We start from the raw sequence: 22350 nt of genomic DNA on the forward strand, positions 1-22350 counted from the left end.
AAGGAGGTGTGGCTTCCCTGTATATATAATTACACTTTTATGTAGGTAGGTGTGGCCTCTCCAGTGTATCTGTCATTAACTGTGAAGGTGGGTGTGGCTTCTCCTCTGTATATGCAAGTCACCGTGAAAGTAGGCGTGGTTTCTCCTCTGGGCATGTCAGTCACAGTAAAGGAGGCGTGGCTTGTCCTCTGGGCATGTCGGTCAAAGGAAAGGAGGCGTGACTTGTCCTCTGGGCATGTCGGTCAAAGGAAAGGAGGCGTGGCTTGTCCTCTGGGCATGTCGGTCAAAGGAAAGGAGGCGTGGCTTGTCCTCTGGGCATGTCAGTCACAGTAAAAGAGGTGTGGCTTGTCCTCTGGGCATGACGGTCACAGTAAAAGGTTCATGGCTTGTCCTCTGGGCATGTCGGTCACAGTAAAAGAGGCGTGGCTTGTCCTCTGGGCATGTCGGTCACAGTAAAAGAGGCGTGGCTTGTCCTCTGGGCATGTCGGTCATAGTAAAAGAGGCGTGGCTTGTCCTCTGGGCATGTCGGTCACAGTAAAAGAGGTGTGGCTTGTCCTCTGGGCATGTCGGTCACAGTAAAAGAGGCGTGGCTTGTCCTCTGGGCATGTCGGTCACAGTAAAAGAGGCGTGGCTTGTTCTCTGGGCATGTCAGTCACAGTAAAAGGTTCGTGGCTTGTCCTCTGAGCATGTCGGTCACAGTAAAAGAGGCGTGGCTTGTCCTCTGGGCATGTCGGTCACAGTAAAAGAGACATAGCTTGTCCTCTGGGCATGTCGGTCACAGTAAAATAGGTGTGGCTTGTCCTCTGGGCATGTCGGTCACAGTAAAAGAGGCGTGGCTTGTCCTCTGGGCATGTCTGTTTCAGTGCCTGTCTCAATTTACCTACACAGACACATGCTTATTTAATGCCGGAGCTTATGTCTGCGTGTCTCGCTTATTCACTAAACGCTCAATAATACAGGAATTCATTACTAAACTTTGACCATGTGCGCATGCACCCAGGCCTTACACTGAAGAAAATCATGATGTATGTTTTATAGATTGAGCTCTTCAAAACAGCAGGTTTCAAACAATCTTCAGACTTCCCACTGAAACTTTGATAACAAGGAGAACACCAAACTATCAGTCTGCGTTTCATATCCTTGTGCATAATTAAATAAATAAATAAATAAACAAATTGCCTGATCTACTCAGTAAGTACTCACAGCATGTATTTGCTTCAGAACGTTCAGTTCCTATTAAGAAAGGAGGACTTAATAAAGTGAATAAAAGACGGAGTAGCTCAAGGACAAAAAAAAAAGGGTTTCTGTGCTTCAGCAGGATATGTGTGGGTGGAAATAAACAAACAAACAAACAAACAAGACATACACACATTCAATACAGGCATTTACAATAGCGCTCGCAGCGAGTGCAGCATTCGCGCAGATAAATCTCCGAGCTCTGCACATGACACGGGTTATTTTCTCTCCGACACCACGTGCGTCGCTCGTGTCACTCACAGCTGTTTGCCAGGGTTCAGCGATCCGGCGTCGATCTCGCGGTCGAAGTCGGTGCGAATGTCGTCGAGAGCGCCGTCGTCTCCGAACGCCCCCCACTCCATGTTCACACACATGCGGCCCTCGTCTCCCTCCACCAGCTCCAGATTCCTCATCTCCTCCATGTAGCACGCGTTCGTACCCGTACCTACACACACACACACACACACACACACACACACACACACACACACACAGGGGGAAAAAATTGAAGTAATGACTTTACATGCCGAATTGAATTCATTGAAAACGAGAGAGAAATAATAGAGAGATGAAGCTCGAGACAGGTGAAGGAGAGTGTCGGAGATGACTCGCCTACGATGAGGCCGATCTCGCAGTGATGGTCGTCGAAGCCGCAGGTCATCATGGTGCCTACGGTGTCGTTGATCACAGCGACAATATCGATGTCGAAGTCCTGACAGGGGAGGAAAAACGGTTTTCAAGCGTAATACACAACAACAACAACAACAACAACGACGACGACAACAGTAAGGTTTTCATTTACTTTCTGAAAGGACGATTTTCCTGAAGTGGAACTGAAATACATCACCGCCACTCCCAGCTCTATCCAATTTATTCTTACGCTTTAAGAATCAGAAATGTTTTGGACATTTTTTTTTAAATGAGCTTTTATTTAATTAATTATTTTTTATGCGTATTTGCCTGGCAGATGAGAAAAAGAAAATAAGCCAGACTTCCTGTTGGGTTTCGCAAAACATTTCGAGTTTGGAACGCACCTCGGTGACGTAACTAACGCGATGGGTTATTAAGGGGCGCGGAACACCGAAGCCGGGCAAAAACTCTGGCACGGAGCCAGAAAATACACCGATGGGCTGTATCATTAAAACCTCCTGCCTCGTATCGTGCTGCCGGAACAGCTGTGACCCGTCGAGGCATGGACTCCACAGGACCTCTGGAGGCGTGCTGTGGTATCCGGCACCGGGACGGTAGCAGCAGGTCCTTTAAGTGCTGTAAGTTGTGAGGTCGGACCTCCGTGGATCGGACTCGTTTGTCCAGAACATCCTACAGAAGCTCGATGGGATTGAGATCTGGGGAATTCGGAGGCCGAGTCGACACCTTGAACTCTTCGTCACGTTCCTGTACAGTTTTTGCAGTGTGTCAGGGGGCATCATCCTGCTGAAAGACACCACTGGGCACCGTTAGGGAACACCGTAACTATGAAGGCGTGTACTCGGTCTGCAGTAATGTTCAGGTAGGTGTGACGTGTCAAAAGTAACACCACATGAACGCCAGGACCCGAGGTTTCCCAGCAGAACATCGCCCAGACCATCACACTTCCTCCTCCGGCTCGCCTTCTTCCCATAGTGCATCCTGGTGCCGTCTCTCCCGCAGGTAAACGACGTGCACACACACACACAGTAAAAGAAAACGTGATTCATCACGTCACCAGGCCGCCTTCTTCCATTGCTCCACGGTCCAGTCCTGAAGCTCCGAACCGAGAACGTTGAGTCGCTCAGATCTTTACGCTCGCCCGTTTTTCCTGCTTCCACCACATGACCTTCGAGAACTGACCGTTCACTCTCTGCCAGATAAATCAATCCCACCTCTCGACAGGTGACACTGTAAGGAGATACTCGGTGATATTCGTGTTATGGCTGATCGGTGTACATCTCCGAGCTGTAATTAAACGTAAAAAGCAGACGGTCAGCTTGTCGTCCGGACTCTGGAGCACTCCTACAGTCCGGCGCGGCGTATTCGAGGGGCCTGATGAAACGACGACAGGCCGAAGCTCATTTCCACAGAACGACGTGTTGGTTCGTTTTATTCATTACAGCACGTGGAACGGCGCCGAATCTGACAGGAAGCCTCTCGAGACATCTCACCTGACAGGATTGGCGCCGTTATTACGGCGAGCCGAAGCGTGACAGAGTATCAGAGGAGGAAAAGAGGATTTGATGTGCTATGACAGTAGTGGATGTGAATAGATTTTTATAAACTTCTATCCACGTCTTGGATTTTTCTTACTGTGCTGTACACTTCTACCATCGTCGCTCTTACCCCTCTCCTCCTGATGGCTTTCCTCAGCAGGTCCACCACGTCTTTCCCCTCCACCCCGTTCGCCTTGAAGCCCTTGGTCCACGACACCAGGAAGCTCTGCAACGAGACACAGGTGTAACCATGGTAACGACCGGGAAGTAAACACATTATCGCAACAACTATGGTTCCAAAAAGCTCCAAAAGCCACGTTTTTTAAACAAGAGCTCCCGTTTTATTTTTTTGTTCGAGCAAAAAAGTAGTAGCAGTAAAAGCGGGCGGGGTTAATGCAATTTTATGCAAATGAGAAGCAAAACAACCTTGTGATGTCTCTCGAAGCTAAGCAAAGAATTTTTTTTCAACCCCGGTTTATTTTAGCAAGAACGTGGAGACGGAATATAATCAATGACTCCTCCCCCGACCCTCCAATCACAAACGTGAACAGAAATCACGTCTACGATTTTCCCATTTAGCAACTCGGAAAATGACGCAATTCCGATTTCAGACTCCCGAGTCCAGACGAACGCGGCGTCAAACCCAGACGGATGAACCTTAATACAACTGCCATAGCTGCTGAGGCGTTCAGTTTTGGGGGGGGTTTTTAAACAAATTTTAAGAGAGACACCAAAACATCCTCGAGAATGCAGACTTAAAGCCTGCACAATAAAATAACGGCACTAGATGAAAGAATAAACAAGCCCCAGAGTCTCACGGGCCACACCTCGTCAAGTTTGGTCTGCTGGCAGGGGAAGGAGAAGGTGAAGCCCAGCGGCAGCTTCTGCTCCTTTATACCCAGTTTCTCCAGGAAGTTAGCCAAACATTCAGCGATGTGGTCAAACAGCTGGCCAAAGAGAGAGAGAGAGAGAGAGAGAGAGAGAGAGAGAGAGAGAGAGAGAGAGAGAGAGAGAGAGAGAGAAACCTTGAACACACCATCATCAACAGTTTCAGACAGACATTATACCACAGTGCTGAACATTAACGTGCTCCTTCTAATACATGATTGTTTACGCTCCACATAAACAGAGATGTTTGTTTCACACTGATGGAAGGAGTCTCCAGTGTCAGCGCTTTGTAACACACACACACACACCTCTGTCCCGCTGCCCCTCATCAGAGTCTCAGGAATGGCATAAATCTGATTCTCCATCTCCACCGTCTGTTTGCCGTTAGACGACACTTTAACGCGCAGGACTCGGAAGTTCGTCCCGCCGAGGTCCAGCGCCAGGAAGTCGCCTTTTTCTGCGTGGAAGAAGAAAGAAAAACTCGCGTGAAGCAACATTCCACATAACGTAGCGGTTACAAACCATACGTAAAAACCTCTTAGCGCTCTACCGCCGCCGCGCGTTCCGTATGTCTGCGTTTTCTACACCGTGCGTTTCGGTTTTTTTTTCTTTTCCTTACACCATTTTCCTTTCGTATCTTTTTTCTACCTCGTGCGCGTTTCGTATTTTCTACGTTCCCACGTGTTGCGCATTTTTGATACCGCTTGTGTAACCGCTCCCCCTTCAACAGTTCGCTAAACGGGGACACGTGTACGAAAGAGAAAAGCAGAAGACCGATGAGCTTCTCAGCGCTTTATAGAGGATGATGTGGAGCGTAGGCAGGCGAAGGTAAAGGAACTCTCGACCTTCACTCCCGCGAAACAGCGTCCACCAACCTGACACTTTACATTCCTCGTCACAAAACCCGGGCTACATTTCTACAGTAATGTAATAAAAGTTCAATCCTAATGGCTTCTGAGCTGCGATGAGAGATGAAAGCCTCAGTGTGTGTGTGTGTGTGAGATTTATTTGATATTCGTAGAAAGCTCCTGAGCATTAACTTAATTTATTTCGCGCTGCGGGTTTAGAAACATGAAACACACAGGACGCGAGAAGACAAAAGCGAAAAGAAAGAAGTGTTAAAAGGGAGAGAAAATGATTAACTCCGCGAGTAAACAGCGTTATCGACGACACCGCTTTCCAACAGTCGAATAAAAACCCGAGTCAACAAGGAAAACAAACAGACCTGCGCAGGAACTTCATTCGGCGCTGACAACAATCCACCATTAACATCTCTGTATGAACTTACAGCGAACACGCTTCGCATCAACGTGACTCACACTCTCGCGCACGTTACAGCTTTTTTTTTTCTTTCTAGCACTTCCATAACCCTTACCAATTGTGTGTTTAATAGCACAGAGATTCAAACCAATTAAAGCTATTTATACCACAGCGCTGCTGAATTCTGACGACTGGTCAGAAGTTCAGCTGAAAAGGACGCGCTCGTTCTAATACGTCATTGTTTCCATAGTAACGGTTTGTACGCGTGCGTTCCGGGTCACGGGGGTAATCTAAGACTAAAACAAATCGAAAACATTTTCGCTGTTTAACAAGATACGTGCGTGACGGTTATGATGAGGTTTTCTGTAAGGAGACGTTTATTTAGCGTGTAGGTAAGGAGTCTCCAGTGTCGGACATAAAGCTGTAACGAGGGCTGGGCGATATATCGATGATATAATATCGATATCGTATCGATATCGTGATCAATTCCATCGATGATCACTTTTCTGAGATATCGTTGGTATGGTGATGCTTTTTTATTTATTTATTTAATAATTAGAAGTTAAATGGTACTCGACGGATGCTGCTGAATTTTTTTTTTTTTTTTTACTTGATCTTTGTCTGTGTCGGCATTAAAGAAAAGTATCGTCAAACTCAGTTAAAAAATTTTTTAAATTATTTTACTGCCGTTGTGCAGACGATTTATTAGCCGAATTATACATCATGATACGTATGGTGTATCGCAGAAATGCCCGCAACGTCGTATCGCCCAGCCCCGGCTGTAACTTTAGGTTTTTCGACATCCTCGGGACAGGGGGCTGCTTCATCGCACCATCGCGCCGTTAAGCGTTTTTCCGAGAACAGCGCGGCATGGAGCGTTTTTATTTCTTACGCATCGTATGCTAGGGGTGAATACTGCACTGTTGCCTAGCAACAATGTTCTCACAACCCCAAACGGAAAGCGTGTCATGTCAGTGACTTTGCATATTGAAAACACGGACTCGCGATGTCCGTTTGAACCCTACGCTTTAACGCTTACCTCGAAAAAATGTTGAAATATCATGGACACACGCTGTCGCGTTAAAATACAACTAAAGAATACATTCTGTCATTACCTTCCTTTGACTGAAAGATAAAGAACGGAGTGTTGTGAATCATTTACAGGTAATAAAAGATAGTTTGTGTCCTGTATGATAAGAGATAAGAAACATAATGGATATATTAACTAACTCATGGGCTGAATGCCCAGTGCTACTGTGTGATGGAGCTACACTCCTCCTCCTCCTCCTTCTCCTCCTCCCTCGTTACCTGTGCCATCAGGTGTGGAGCGCACAAATGTGGGCAGCATTTTGACCGAGGCTGTGAGGTTGGTGTCCCTGCCCAGGCCTCTGTCCATTTCCCTCCGGAAGCGCAGGGACACGTCCATCAGGTTCTCGTTGGACAGACGGAGGTGGTACAGGAACTTATCCACCTGAGGAACAGGAGACAGGGGCGTCGGTGAACAGCTACCTTCTATAAACTTGGATTAAAACAAGACGAGACACACAGGATGGCTGGTCTAGTAGTGAGGAGCTAAGAGACAGTGGGCTTAAAAATGAAGTGTAAAGATGTCTTTCGATATGCATTTACCAGCAAAGATTCGAGAAATATAGCCAATAAACCACATTACTTCTGGCATAGTGGCCACGCCTCCTTCACCGAGACGGACGGGAACCGAGGCCACGCCTCCTTCACCGAGACGGACAGGAACAGGGGCCACACCTCCTTCAAAGTGATTGACAGACAGAAGTCATGCCCACCTACTTTACAGTCATCGAAAGCCTCCGAGGTCACACCTACCTCTTTCAAAAAAAAAAAAATGTATGCCCCCTCCTTCACTTCGACAGCCACAGAGGCCACACCCACTTCCTTTACAAGGGCCGACGGGCACAGAGGCCTCATTCTGAACTTGCCATGCAGTGTTCGGTGTTCTGAATCGTTCCACATAATTCACTCAACCTTTCCTAGAAAACGAGGCTCGGCCCTGAACGATCCCGAGCACGGGAAACGCGACACCACCTCCCGTTCCTGTTCCTTTTCATCCTGGACAAACATAGCACGTAGCATTTTAAAAACGGTCGAGGGCGGGTCAAGGAGTCGGAACGGCCAACATTTTATCACTGTGTGAGTCACATGGATCCGTGGCAGGGGAGATCGGATCGCACCGGTGCGCTCTGATACACTCCGTCTGAGCTAATTAAATTTCCTGGAGGACAAAAAGGGGTCACTCCGTCTCGGCCACTGTGGAAGAAGAGATGTCCGGGCTATTGAAAAGGGCTCCTTTTCAATAAAATAAAAAAAATCAATGACTCTGGCAGTGAACACACACTGTGAGAATTAGGACACTGGTGTCATTTAGTTTATTTTCACACACTTCCTCATTGCTCAAGTTACGTGTTTCCCCTCACACACACACACACTTCTGTTCATGCACAGATGATCCTCTAGCGGCCAGACTCATGCAATTCGGGAGGTTCCCGCTGCAGCCATGTGACAGGACACCAGAGATGGAACGGAAAAACACACACACACACACTTACAGTATTAACCAAGCCTACTCAACCTCCTAACCCACCAGAATAAACACTGCAACAGTTATATGTGGTAATTATATCCTGTGTGGTAACGAAAGATCCAATTTATCCACATTTGTACAGTGTATATGTAGGTGCGTGTCTCTAACCCTTAATTATGTTATTAAAAAAAAAAAAAACATGCTTCTTAAACTCACGTCCAGCGAACAGAAAGTCACGTCACTTTAAAATTTGTTCATGACAAGACAGCTCCTTATCAATGGGACACAGACTCCCAAGAGCACGGGAATAAATAACAATGACACTCCAAGTCAAAATCAGCTGCTTTCGGATCGGAGTATTCAGATCGAACGTGTACGCTCGGTTTAATCTGCTACGGTACTGTTCATGCTAACAAATCACAAAGGATTATGGGTAAGAGACCCCTACCAGACGCGCTGTTACGGCCCAGTCTAGGTTAGGCGGCACAGAGTAACCAGCTCGGGGTTCAATGGAATTTGATCTATAAAAATGAGTGAGTCAGGAATAACAACACAACAAGGTTGTTAAAATAAAAATTGTGGTATATTGTAAAACACAGAATTACATACATACAACTCTACAAAGAACCGAACCAGGCATAACTTCAGGGTGGGCCGAAGCCAAAGTAATAAACAAAAGGATTCTATTGTTAGGTAGCTAGCTTACCTAAAAAGCAAATAACAAAGAAAAGACAAATAATCCCCCAACTCCCTAAGCCAAAAGGACCCTCTCCCAAAAGAAATGGCAGCCACACCCCTACCGCCAGTGAACCAAGCGAACGTCTATACGCTGGTGAAGAGTATACACAACCAGATACAGGAACAACCAGCATCACAGTCCAAACCCCAGAACAGCAGGCAGAATACAGAATTGTGAATATAGAATTGTGAATATAGAATATATCTTCTTCCTCTTCAGGTATGGCCGCCGCTCAGTGATGTCATCCTGGGAGGCGGGAGCAAGGCAGGCTAGGGCAGGCTGGAAACTCTGGGCGGGAGTCCGGACTTCCACACAAAATATGGCACAGCACACAAAAAATTCCCCATCCCAAAGCTAGCGGGTTGTAACACCCCCCCCCCCCCCCCCACCTAAGTGTGAACCTAAAAGGGTTCACAACAACAACAACAACAAACACGACCCAAAAAACAAAACAAACCAACCAAAAAAAAAACACAACAACCTCTCAATGTCAAGCTCGTGACAGTGTATCAGCAATCACATTTTGGGCACCCTTCTTATGGGCAATCACTAAATGAAACCCTTGCACAATAAGAGACCATCGCATGAGCCTTTGATTGGTATTACGCATATGGTGTAGAAAGACTAGGGGGTTGTGGTCAGTAAAGACGTGTACAGGTTTAGCACCATCACCAAGATAAACCTCAAAATGTTGGATGGCTAGTAGCAAGGCAAGAGCTTCCTTTTCAATGGTGCTACTCTTAAGCTGATGTTTTAAGAATTTCTTAGAGAAATAACAATCTGGGTGTTCTATCCCCTGATCATCATCGTGTAGAGGCACCGCTCCTGCACCCGTGCTACTGGCATCAACTTCTAACTTAAATGGTCTGCCAGGTCTGGGGCAGACAAAACTGGAGGGCTAGTGAGGAGGAGTTTAACAGACTCAAAGGCAGCCTGACACTCTGGGGACCATTTGAACACCACGTTCTTACACAACAGGTTAGTCAATGGCAGAACCACATCGGAGAAATTCCTACAGAAACACCGGTAGTAGCCGGCCATCCCTAAAAAGCGACACAGGTCACGCCTGGCTGTAATAGCAGGGAACATGCAGATCGCCTGTATTTTGGCAGTTAACGGTGTAACCACGCTTGTCCTACCCATTTACCCAAGCAGGAGACAACTCCTTTTCCAAATTCGCATTCATCCAAGTTTAAAACGAGAGAGGCGTCTGAGAGACGAGTAAAAACCAGCTCTAGTAACTCAAGGTGTTGCTTCCAGGTGTCTGAGTAGACTACCACATCATCAAGATATGCAGCGCAGTTCGGAACATCCCCTAATACCCGATTCATAAGGCGCTGGAAGGTCGCTGGAGCGTTAGGCACAACCTGATTAGGTTTACCCACTAACTGGCAAGTATGACAAGTCCTGCAGTATCTTGCGACATCACTTTTCATACCGGGCCAATAAAAATAACGTAAGGCACGCTGGGAAGTTTTACGGACCCCGGCACGTCCAGAACAAGGATGATCATGAGCTGAGGACAGAACATGACTTCTCATTGGGCTAGGAACCACCACCTGAAATGTTTCCAACCAATCATCACTGGAACTAGGAGGAGACCATTTCCTCATCAACACCCCATCTTCAATAAAATATCATGACGGACAAGGTTCAGATTCAGGTCGAGCAGTTACAGATTCAAAACACTGTGCTAACGAAGTGTAATTTCTGAGCAGCCCCGAAGTCGTCATGAGACACAGGTAGATCTAATTCAGGGATAGGACGGACCTCGATCTCATGTGGTATTTCACAGGCACTGTCAAGTTCCTGAAGGGGCTCCTCTTGAGATTTTGTTGGGCCCGCGTTAACACACAAACAGGAAACACAGATGAGTGCTGGTCACCAGGCTGACGGTTAGCACTCACAGGTTCTGAAACTACTTCAGGTAAGGAAAAGACCAGCTATATCATTCCCTAGAATGGCCGAAACTCCACTGACTGGCAAAGCTGGGCGAACAGCCACCTTCACCAGACCTGAGAAACCCGCGGTTTCCAAATGTACCGTGTGCAGGGGTGCACGAATCACAGCCAGATCAACGCCTTGGATTAACACGTCCCTGCCTGCGTACGAAGCTTCAGAGAAGGGTAACACCTTTTCTAGCACAAACGACTGAGCAGCCCCAGTGTCTCTCAGCACACGTACAGGCTTCTTTACCTCGTTAGGACCCAGGGACACATATCCTGAATATACGAAAGGTTCGAATTCTGGCTCAATTTGACAAGGACCTTCAGAGACATTCTGTGAAGCCGCGGCTGCATTAACCTTTTTAACCGCCGTTTGTTGCCTCGCTTGCTTTCGCTTTAATACTGGGCAATCCGCAATGATGTGGCCTGCCTCATGACAATCAAAAACACTCATAAGACCCAGCTGAGGGTTTAGAAAAGGTACGGGTTTTACTCGCGGGCTTCGGCGAACGTGCCGACACATCTTTCTGAGACGAAGGAGGACTGAACACAACTTTATGGGTCAAAACAAACTCATCTGCGAAAATAGCAGCTTCGGATCGCGTATCAATCGTCTGTTCATTCAAATGTACCACCAGTGATTCTGGCAAACGTGACTTAAATTCCTCTAACAATATCAGTTCCCTAAACTGATCGAAACTCCTCACACCACTAGCTGAACACCATTTATCACACAGCATGGCTTTCTCATGGGCGAATTCCGCATAGGTTTGGTGTACGGATTTAACGGCGTTCCTAAAATTTTGCCGGTAAGCTTCTGGCACACGCTCATATGCTCGGAGAACCGTAGCCTTAACAGTATCGTACTCCAAACTCTGTTCTAAGGTAAGGGCGGAACATGCTTCTTGTGCTTTACCAGAAAGCTTACACTGCAGTAACAACGTCCACAAACCTTTTGACCAACTTAATGTCGTGGCTATTCTCTCAAACACAGGAAAATAAGCATCTGCTTCATCTTCTCTAAATATAGGCACTAGCCCAATGTGTCGGCTAACATCAAAGTTAGGTGGACTCACCGATGAGGACGGCCCTGGAGTCGGCTGCGGGCTGGTGTGCTCTGCGTCACCGGAACACGGGGAGGTTGCTCTCAGGGAGTTCAGCTTCCGTGGCAGCGGCACCGGCTTCCGCTGCCGAGCTGCCAGGTCGAGCCTTCTCCCTTCAGCATCCCGCTCAGGCTCCCGAACTCGCAGGAGCTGCGTCTGGTACTCTTGCCGCTTAATCTCCAACTCAAGCTCTTTTAGCGCTAGTTGCCAACCGGGGTCCACTGTGCCGGCCTCAGGCTGTTCACAACCCGCAACAACCTTATCCTCCGGCTCAGTCACGGCCTCCGCCCTGCCGGTAACCGGAAGAGGCTGGGTAGGCTGCGTAAGCTGCACAGGCTGCGCGGCGACGCCCGGAAGTGCTCCACGCTCCGGTAGGATCTGTTGATCTACGAGTGCCTCATACAACGCTGCTTTAACCACCTTTTCGCTAGCCGTACGGGGAAGTGCCACATCAAAAAAGTCTCCAATAAGGAGCAGCTCATCCTTCCTACACCTATCAAAGTCCTCTAACGAAGGACACAACGTAAACTTAATCAAATCAAATGCCATCCTTACAAAAGGCACAATACACCAACACAACCTGACTCACCACAAAAAAAAAAAAAGATAAAGAATTTATCCCGGACGAGCCCCCAAATCTGTTACGGCCCAGTCTAGGTTAGGCGGCACAGAGTAACCAGCTCGGGATTCTATTGTTAGGTAGCTAGCTTACCTAAAAAGCAAATAACAAAGAAAAGACAAATACTTCCCTAACTCCCTAAGCCAAAAACAGAGCCAAAAGGACCCTCTCCCAAAAGAAATGGCAGCCACACCCCTACCGCCAGTGAACCAAGCGAACGTGTATACGCTGGTGAAGAGTATACACAACCAGATACAGGAACAACCAGCATCACAGTCCAAACCCCAGAACAGCAGGCAGAATACAGAATTGTGAATATAGAATTGTGAATATAGAATATATCTTCTTCCTCTTCAGATATGGCCGCCGCTCAGTGATGTCATCCTGGGAGGCGGGAGCAAGCAGGCTAGGGCAGGCTGGAAACTCTGGGCGGGAGTCCGGACTTCCACACAAAATATGGCACAGCACACAAAAGATTTCCCATCCCAAAGCTAGCGGGTTGTAACACGCACACTTACTCATTCTCCTTCTCTGAGGTGCCATTACTTTTGCTCTAGCTGAAATTCTAGTCATATTTGTCTAAACGTATTGATTTGTTTTGATTTGCCTTCTTTCAAGCCCAAATGAACAGCACTCGTTTGTCAAATTTATTTATTTATTTTTAGAAAAGTTGTTTCCGTAGGTTCAAATGAACTCAGATTTACGGGGAAATTATCCTTCGCCCATATTCTCCGTACTCGCATGTACATGTTAATGAACGCCGATTACCATAAATTACCGAGCGTGCTCGCTGCACATTTAGCCACACCTACAAGACTCCATAAAAGGCAAAGTCCACATAGAGGTGAGGAACGGACAAAATGGCGGCCGAACGGAAAAACAGCGCGGTGTGCGCTAAACCTTCAGCTACCGCTGACGCGCACGTACTCTTCTTCCGGTTATAGTGGCCTTACTTTTATCCTAACTTAATCTCACATTAAAGCGAATCGCAAACAATTCCGTAAATTAAGGTGAAATTCGTGCGATTTAATGCGTGTTTAAACTTGACAAGGCGCTCGTTATATAAAATCGCAGTATACGATTTGAGGCAGAACAATCGAAGTTTACGTTAGCGAGGACGACGAAATGCAGAGTACGGAAAGTTTTTCTTCGTTCAATCGTCGGTGCCTCTGCTGAACGGACATAGCTAGTACGGTTAGCTAATCTACCATGTAACATGTCAATCAAAACAACCAATTTCCACACCGAGTTAAAACTATTTAGCTTTAGAAGCTACACACACACACACATATACTATATATATATATATATATATATATATATATATATATAAAATATTATATTATATTTATATCTATATCTATATATATATATATATATATATATATATACACACACACACACACACACACCAGTTTCTCATAAGTAACGTTTAAAAAAACAAAAATAAACAAAATGCTAGAAAAGGCCACGCCCCCAAAGAAGCAGCACCGGTATCGATCGCTGCACGTCCATAACAGACAAACTACAAGCGACATGAGCGACGCGACACTCGCTAGCATGAATGTAGGATTATCTTGGACAACCCAAATCACCTTCTTTTTTGGTGCAAAAACCAAAAAAACAAAAAACAAATGAAAAACATTTTTAAGCATGTAATTAAAAATAAGATTTTGTAGTTCAACAATGAGAAGATGAAAATTCCAGTAAGTAGCTCAGTGGTTAAGACATCGGACTACTGATTGACGAGCTCTTAAAAACACGGTGCCGTTACACTCTCCATTCTGATTGGTCGCTCATTTTCTATAACAAATCAAAAGGTTTATATTAACGCCACTTTATGGTTTCTATAGTAACCGCTCTTTAACAGCTCAGTAAACAAGGATTATACGGCAAACGCGCAACATAAACGAAGTAAAAAATAAATAAATAAAAAAACAGAATAGCTTTCTGTCAGGAGATGTTTGTTTAACAGTTATGGAAGGAGTCTCCAGTGTCAGTGCTTTGTAGCAGTCGGAGGCAATGGTGGAAACTTAAGGGTTTCTGATTAAAGAGAGAGAGGCCGGTCAGGTAATAACAGTTCTACAACATTGAATGCAACCATAAACAAATAAAAACATGAGCTGTCTGTCTTGTTGCCGAACTGCTGTAGTATAAGAGGAATAAAACACTGCTGGGTGAACCGTTATAGGAAAATTATCACTTCAGATGAAGCAAATCTACTTCATATCTGATTATTTTCCCAACGCTACACCCCTTTCTTTTATTCTGGAGCTAATCCTACCCAAACATTACGGATGTTAGCTTTTCATCTCGGTGAAGTGAAGGTGGGAAATTTGAGACTGAAACTGGAAATCTGAGGAAATCGTGAAGACAACTTTGACGTCCTCACTCTCCCGTTTCTCTCTCTCGGTTTATTTTTCAATCTCTCCCGCACTTTCATTCGGGACGGGCGGCAAATGGTTTTTAAACCTTCTTATTTAATTTACAATAAAAATAGATTTCCACACTGAATCAGCTACGCGTTCGTGCGAGTCACAACCGAGCTGGTCCGTAATGATGATGTAAGCGAATACAAATATGACATCCCGAAGGAACAGATATGAATATGAGGAGGACTGTTAAAAAAATATTCCTTTAGAAAGCTTTACAAAAAATAATAATGCATTTTTTTTTAAAAAAGAAGTCACGGGGGATCTGGTTTTATTGTGAATGGGATCCCTCGGGTGGTTTTACTTTTCCTGTCAGATACGAAGCTTTCGGGACAACGAAACACTACGTTTATGAACATGAGCACACAGCGCCGCGGGACATTTACAGTGTCCATTTATTTACCCTTCGTAACCGCCTGGTCAGGGTCACTCTAGTTTTAAATTAGGCTACTCATTTTATTTATTTATTTATTTATTTGTTAATTCTTTTCAATATTTTTGGAAATAAAACCAACTAAATTATTATAAAAGTATCATGAGAAGGCACAAACAAAAACAATTGCTATGGATATTTGGTACACAAAGATACGGTGGCAAGAAAAAGTATGTGAACCTTTTGGAATTTCGTGCTTTTCTGAATAAATTTGTCTAAATCTAAAGTCTAAGTCAGGGGTATTGACAAATATAATGTGTCTAAAATAATAACAAAAAAAATTCTGATCCCTCATGTCTTTATTGAACACACTCATTCGACATTCAAAATGGCAGTGGAAAAAGTAAGTGAACCCCTAGAATTAATAACTGGTTGACCCCCCGCTTGGCAGTAATAACCTCAACCAGGCGCTTCCTGTAGCTGTGGATCAGACCTGCACGTCGTTCAGGAGGAATTTTAGCCCGTTCTTCCTGGCAGAACTGCTTTAGCTCGGTCATATTCTTTGGACGTCTCATGTGTACGGCTCTCTTCAAGTCATTCCATAGCATCTCTATAGGGTTGAGGTCTGGGCCCTGACTCCGCCCCTCCTGAAGCTGGATTTTGTTTTTCTGAAGCCATTCTGTTGTGGACTTGCTCCGGTGTTTTGAGTCGTCGTCCTGTCGCATCTCCCAACTTCCACACAGTTTCAGCAGACGTACAGACTTTCTCACATTATCCTGAAGAATTGTCTGATATACTTGGGAGTTCATCTTCCCCTCAGTGATTGAATGATGGCCAGGCCCTCATGCAGCAGAGCAGGCCCAAATCATGACGTTTCCTCCACCATACTTTACGGTTGGCATGATGTTTTCATGATGATATGCCGTGCCCTTTCTACGCCGGATGTAGTGCTGTGTGGTTTTTCAAATACTTCAGTGTTAGTTTCATCAGTCCACAAAACATTTTGCCCATACCGCTGTGGAGTGTCAACATGCTCTTTTGCAAACTTGAGGTGTGCAGCAATGCTCTTTTTAGTAAGCAGTGGCTTCCTTCGTGGTGTCCTGCCGTAGATACCCTGCTTGTTCAGTGTTTTGCGTATTGTAGACTCATGAACAGAGATGTTCGCCAGTTCCAATGATGCCTTCACATTTTGATGGTCGTTCGGGGTTGTTTCTTTACCTCATTGACGAGTCTTCGTTGTGCTCTTGGTGCCATTTTGCCTGGACACCCACTTCTCGGTAGAGTAGCAACAGTCCCAAAGTGTCTCCATTTGTAGAATGTTTGCCTAACTGTAGACTGGTGAATTTCTAAAGTCTTTGAAATCACTTTGTGACCCTTGCCAGCTTTATGTGAATCAACAATTCTCGATCGTAGATCCTCTGAAAGCTCTTTTTGGCGATGCATGGCTCACATAACCGTGTGCTTCTTGTGCAGAACAAACTCCGAAAGTTTGAGAGGTTTTTAATCAGTCAAAGTAGCCGTAGTCCACACCTCCAAACTCATTTTCTTAACGAGACTCCAGGTGTGCACCAAAAAAAAAAAAAAAGAAGCTTTTTTGGAGGTCATTACCTCAAGGGTTCACATACTTTTTCCACAAGCACTATGAGGTTTTTTTTTGTTCTTCTCAATAAAGACATGAAAGATCAGATTTTTGTGTTATTATTTTAGACACATTATATTTGTCAATACCCGTGACTTAGATGGAGATCAGATCACATTGTACGACAAATTTACACAGAAAACCATGAAATTCCAAAAGGTTCACATACTTTTTCTTGCCACTGTACAGGCAATTCCTTTCCCCTATACCACTAACAATCATTCTCAACAACAACAACAACAATAATAGAAACACTCAGAATTTATAATAGTTCTAATGGTTATAATGGGAATTGTATTGGTGTTAAAGGAAACTATAATGGTCCCTGTGAATGAGTTGCCTTCTATTGATGGCATAGTGGATACCATTAAGGGCCAATAATACCAATGATTTTAATGGTTGGCTGATAGTCTGTAATGGTATTCGTAGTGGAAACCATTTGAATTTCGGTGAAGCTTCAGGAAAGCGTCCTCACGACGTACTTCATTACAAAATCTACAGTGTCGTCATCATTTCTCTCATTAACCTCTCAGCTGAGTTTAACTCGGTTTATCTTCGTAATTTTTTTTTTTAAAACGTCGACTTTATCGGCACACGACGTGAGATTTCGAAAACTCGGTCGAAATCGAATCGGTGAGTCAAACGAATCAGAGTGACTCGAAGATTCGGATCGTTTTGGGGTTTAGTGCAGGGCTGAACGAGGAGTCGCCGCGCGCGCGTGTGTGTCACTCGTTTGGAGGATTTCGATTCGTTTCAGAAACTAAAGCGCGTCGCGAGACGATCCCGCGTGGCTGTGCCCTGGCGATGACGCGCACTTGGGTGACGAAACAAAGGGCGCGCGTGGATCCGGTTACAGCGCCAGGATCTGGCGAGGCCGCTCTGCGTGGCAGGAAGAAGTGTGTGTGCGTGAGAGAGAGAGAGAAAAGTTGTTCAGCCACAATACTGATGACTTTCTTAGTGTTACGTCATATGAATGCTGCTTAGGTGAAAGTAGGGTTAAATCCCCCCTCTCCCTCTCTCTCTCCCTCTCTCTCTCCTGAATAAAATGCGGAAACGCACTCGTTTACCGGCAGTCACGTGTCTTAATCTGACTCCAGGACCTCGATAAACCCGACCAAGTACGGATGAATGAATGAATGAACTAGTGTGTGTGACCCAAACTGCACTCGTGCACTACAGAACCAAAACGGACAGCGTGGTCACCATGGTTACGGTCCAGATCTTGCGTACTCGCTAGCATGTAGTACACACGGCTCATCTGGTGTACTGCTCAGAGCTGTACGAGAGCTTCAGGACGCACCCAGAGTTAGTGGGTTAACCAGCCGAAGGTTTGGTTAGTTAGGGAGGATTTGTTTTGAACCAGTTAACCTAGCTGGTTACTCAGATACTCACTTTCTGTACATGGTCATGATGGAGCTCAGTAACGTAGTACGCCAGGAGATGCGAGGCTATCATCGTGCCGGTTCCTGTTCCGTCTTTCTTCTTCTTCTTCTTCTTCTTCTTCACTTTCTTCTTCGTGTGCCTTTAATTCCACTTCAGGAACTTTTCTTCTCTCTGGTTAAACGTCTTCTTTTTTTTCTTCTTCTTCTTCTTTCTTCTTTTTGTTTTACTTTTTTTTTTCTTCTCTATACTCTCATGGTCTCGAGCTGAACTCAGGGAGATGTCGGCACTTACTACCGCTCACTTCCCATTTAGTTCGCGCTTCATTTGCATAAATCGTACGTCACGATGTTCCTCGCTTCCTATTGGTTGCGAGGGAGGCAAGGTGTTTCGCCTTGTGAGACGGTTTCTCAGACCTGAGGAGTTTCATAATCGTTGTTTTCATATTAAAACAGAATAAATAGCAATTCAAACCTTAATGTATAATACAATATAATACAATATAATACAATACAATACAAGATAATATAATATAAAATAATTTAATATATGTGCGGAGTTTGTATGTTCTCCCCGTGCTGCGGGGGTTTCCTCCGGGTACTCCGGTTTCCTCCCCCAGTCCAAACACATGCATGGTAGGCTGATTAGCGTGTCTAAAGTGTCCGTAGTGTATGAATGTGTGTGTGAGTGTGTATGTGATTGTGCCCTGCGATGGATTGGCAAACTGTCCAGGGTGTCCCCCGCCCTGTGCCCCATGCTCCCTGGGATAGACTCCAGGTTCCCCGTGACATTGAGAAGGATAAGCAGTATAGAAGATGGAAAATATAACATAATATAATATAATGTAATAAAATATAATATAATATGATATAATATAAAATAATATATAACAATACAATTTTACACAATATTTTTGTATTCTTTCTGCAATTTTTTTCTCCCAAATCATATTTTTAATTATAATATATAATATGATAGTGTTATTAAGATAGATAGATAGATAGATAGATAGATAGATAGATAGACAGATAGTAAAATGTATATTATTGTATAAAAATATATTAAAAAGAAAAAAATAACAATATACAGACATATATTTTAACACAATATCCTTGATCAACAGAAATATTTTTTAATAGTGCCTTTTTTTCTTTTCTTTTTTTTTAAAATAAGACTGAAAATTATGGTACTTAATTTTTCTTATAATATAGAGATATATATTCTAATGTTATATTGTTATTGTTATATTATTACATAAATTATTATTTTAAATACATCCAATATTTTAACACAATTTTTTTATTAAGCGGAAATCTTTTTTCCTGCAGGTTTTCCTTCACAATTATTATAATGTTTTAAATGTAATATATAATATAATATAATATAATAGAAATAAATCAAACCAGAAACAAATACTTATATTATTTTTTTTTACCTTTAAACATAATTTTTTTGTAATTTAGGAGGGGGTCATTATTTTCATTTTTTTCATGAAGGGTGCCAATAATTCTTAAATTGACTGTAAACACACAGTTACTGTTACTATTAAAGAAATATTAACAAATATATGTTCCATGTTACGTTTGTACAGATACATCATGATACAATGTGCTGAAAATAGTACTAACGGCTGGAATTGTACAATATTGTGCATTAAACAGCGAAACCTTTTCTCTGAGAACATCCTGAGCACACTGCGTGAGGCAGGGAAAGGAGAAAAAATATCAGTCGTCATACGGATATAGCTCGACCTTTAACCATGACACATCAGAGGTTTGTTTTAATATGTAAGTATATAAAAGTCTCAGTGTATCGGCGTATGAGCTCGAAATACACTTTTCTCCAGCTGAGTTTTAATAAACAGAGATGTTTTTAACGATGTCTGGTGTGTGTCTTTTATTTCTAGAATTCACCGTAGTGCCGTCTCTATTCGTCGATCTGTCTATCTCTCTAAAAAAATCTCACTGAAATAACTCCTTCGCTGTTCAGTTTCAGGATCATCCCACACATCTGTCACACAAATCCTTGACGATAAATAAAACATACTCTATCTTACACTGTGGACTGAAAAAAAATGTGGATATCAAACAATTGCAAACAACTCACAAGTTCATCAACAAAAATGGATATTTTACATTTTTTCAGTACACCTGGGTGAGTAGGATCACGCCCCTCACAGCATCACGCAATGTTTCGTTTTCTACAAATAAACAAACGAATGATGCGGTTGTACTGCTATTGTGAAGTTTTTCATTATCTCACGCTGCGTGCTGCGAAATGAATAAATATCATTCTGAACAATCCAGTCACGTTCTCTACATTCAACCCGCTAGGGCGAATACAACAGCGTACGCCCGAGTGCGACGCCGACGTCTGTGTCTGTAGGAATGAAACCTTAATTACGAACGCAATTAAGTGTGCTTCCTGTTTTGTTCAAGAGGTAAACGGAGGCCAGTCCCTTTTTCAGAGGCTTTTTAACTGCGGTACGCATCAGAAACGTCAACGTACAGGGACTATTTAATATATACCAACTTGACTGTATTAATATTGTCATCATTTTGAGAAAACAGAGTAAAAATTATGATTTTTTCTTTCTTTAATCTGCGAAAATGGACTTATGACCAAATTTAATACCCGCCCTTCTTTGGTAAAGGGACTTTCATGATACAATATCTGCAGCATGTTAGTGTAGACTATTTTCTTTTGGTTTGTTGTTTTTCGAAAATCGCGACCATCTGCAAGCGCTGCTGGTAAATCAGCCTGTTCGTGGATATTTTGGTGGATATAATTTGCACACATATTTCTCAAAAAGCTTCGTAATGTGATTAGTGCAAAAACTCTTTTCGCAACTTCCCTATTTCGAATAGAGTTCACGGACGGTGCAAACACGGCGCGACCAATCAGACACGATGCCAGACCCAGACCCAGGCCTGGGCGGCTGATCCCATCTGATTCCAAACCTACTCTGTCCTCTCCTCATGAAGCTTTAGACTGAAACCTGAACGCTTCTAACGTAGTGTGTGCTTTTTAAATGAGCCAAAAGACACCACCAAAGCAGGCACACGAATCAAAGAAGTCCTAGAAAAACACTACTTCAGATTTCGTTCCAGTAGCAGTGGATAATCTGACTGCTGGATGACTTCCTCTGGAAACGATGCCATTTCCCCGAGTAGTGATGTTGAAAATGTTAATCATATTTCTCGAGGTGAGGATTCATTCAAAGTGACTTTTACGTCTCGAGACAGAGCCTGAGTGCGGACGTGCGGCTCGGCACGTCGCGGATCCTGGCGTCAGTCCATCGAATGAGAGTTACATCAGTTTGGGGAACTTTAACTGTGCAGCGATGCTTTTCGTAACCGTACCTTTCTTCATTTCGGTTTTTAGTTGCGCTTCAGAGTTCATGCACGAGGCAAACAGAAGGCGATGAGGCCAGGCCCATTTCCAGGCACATGATGTCAGCTAGCAGCTGATCCGATCGGATTCCAAACCTACTCCATTGTTTCTTCCGTCCTCATGACGGTTTCTGAAAGAACGCCCACTTTTCTTGCAATCGTCTCAGCAGACTGAATGACCCGAGCCCACGAAGTGAGATATTTCCAGACTGCAAATCTGATTGCGCTTCTGGTTTATTCTGTGGTCATTTCACTCACCTCCTCCTGTGTAGGTGGTGTACAGACAGATCCCAACAAATTAGTGCCATTTATATTTACTCTATACAAAAACATTTTATTTTAGCTTTTCCCTTTTCTAGTTTAGAGTTGTTACAATTACTTTTTGCCACTTCTTCTTCTTCTTCTTTTATTTTATAACATTGGATCACATGCATCAGAGTGCAGTAAAGTGCGGCAAAAGTTATTCATCTAAATTAATCCTGTCGTAAAAGCTTCAGTTTCTTCACGGGTTACGGTCCACCTACGAAACTATTGGAACGGCAAGGCCGATTCATTTGTTTTTTCGCTGTAGACTGAAGCCATTTGGGTTTGAGGTCGAAAGAT

At 44.1% G+C, this 22350-nt stretch overlaps 1 protein-coding gene across 2 annotated transcripts in view; it reads right to left on the reverse strand.

The window, feature by feature from the left end:
* hk2 (hexokinase 2) overlaps window positions 1–18671 on the reverse strand; it is a 45966-nt gene extending 27295 nt beyond the window's left edge. The window contains exons 1-7 of one of the 2 annotated variants that reach the window (XM_053674326.1): window positions 18368–18671; window positions 6879–7041; window positions 4619–4767; window positions 4250–4369; window positions 3553–3648; window positions 1849–1948; window positions 1498–1681 (exon numbers count right to left, since the gene is read on the reverse strand). In XM_053674326.1, the coding sequence (XP_053530301.1) occupies window positions 1498–1681; window positions 1849–1948; window positions 3553–3648; window positions 4250–4369; window positions 4619–4767; window positions 6879–7041; window positions 18368–18430 (875 nt within the window). In that variant the 5' untranslated portion in view covers window positions 18431–18671. Of the gene's footprint in view, window positions 1–1497; window positions 1682–1848; window positions 1949–3552; window positions 3649–4249; window positions 4370–4618; window positions 4768–6878; window positions 7042–11885; window positions 13739–18367 lie in introns of those variants that run through there. The other variant, XM_053674325.1, reaches the window with a different exon arrangement.
* Window positions 18672–22350: the final 3679 nt, after the last annotated feature.

The sequence above is a fragment of the Ictalurus punctatus genome, chromosome 22 (assembly GCF_001660625.3).
Source record: "Ictalurus punctatus breed USDA103 chromosome 22, Coco_2.0, whole genome shotgun sequence".
Lineage (NCBI taxonomy): Eukaryota > Metazoa > Chordata > Actinopteri > Siluriformes > Ictaluridae > Ictalurus > Ictalurus punctatus.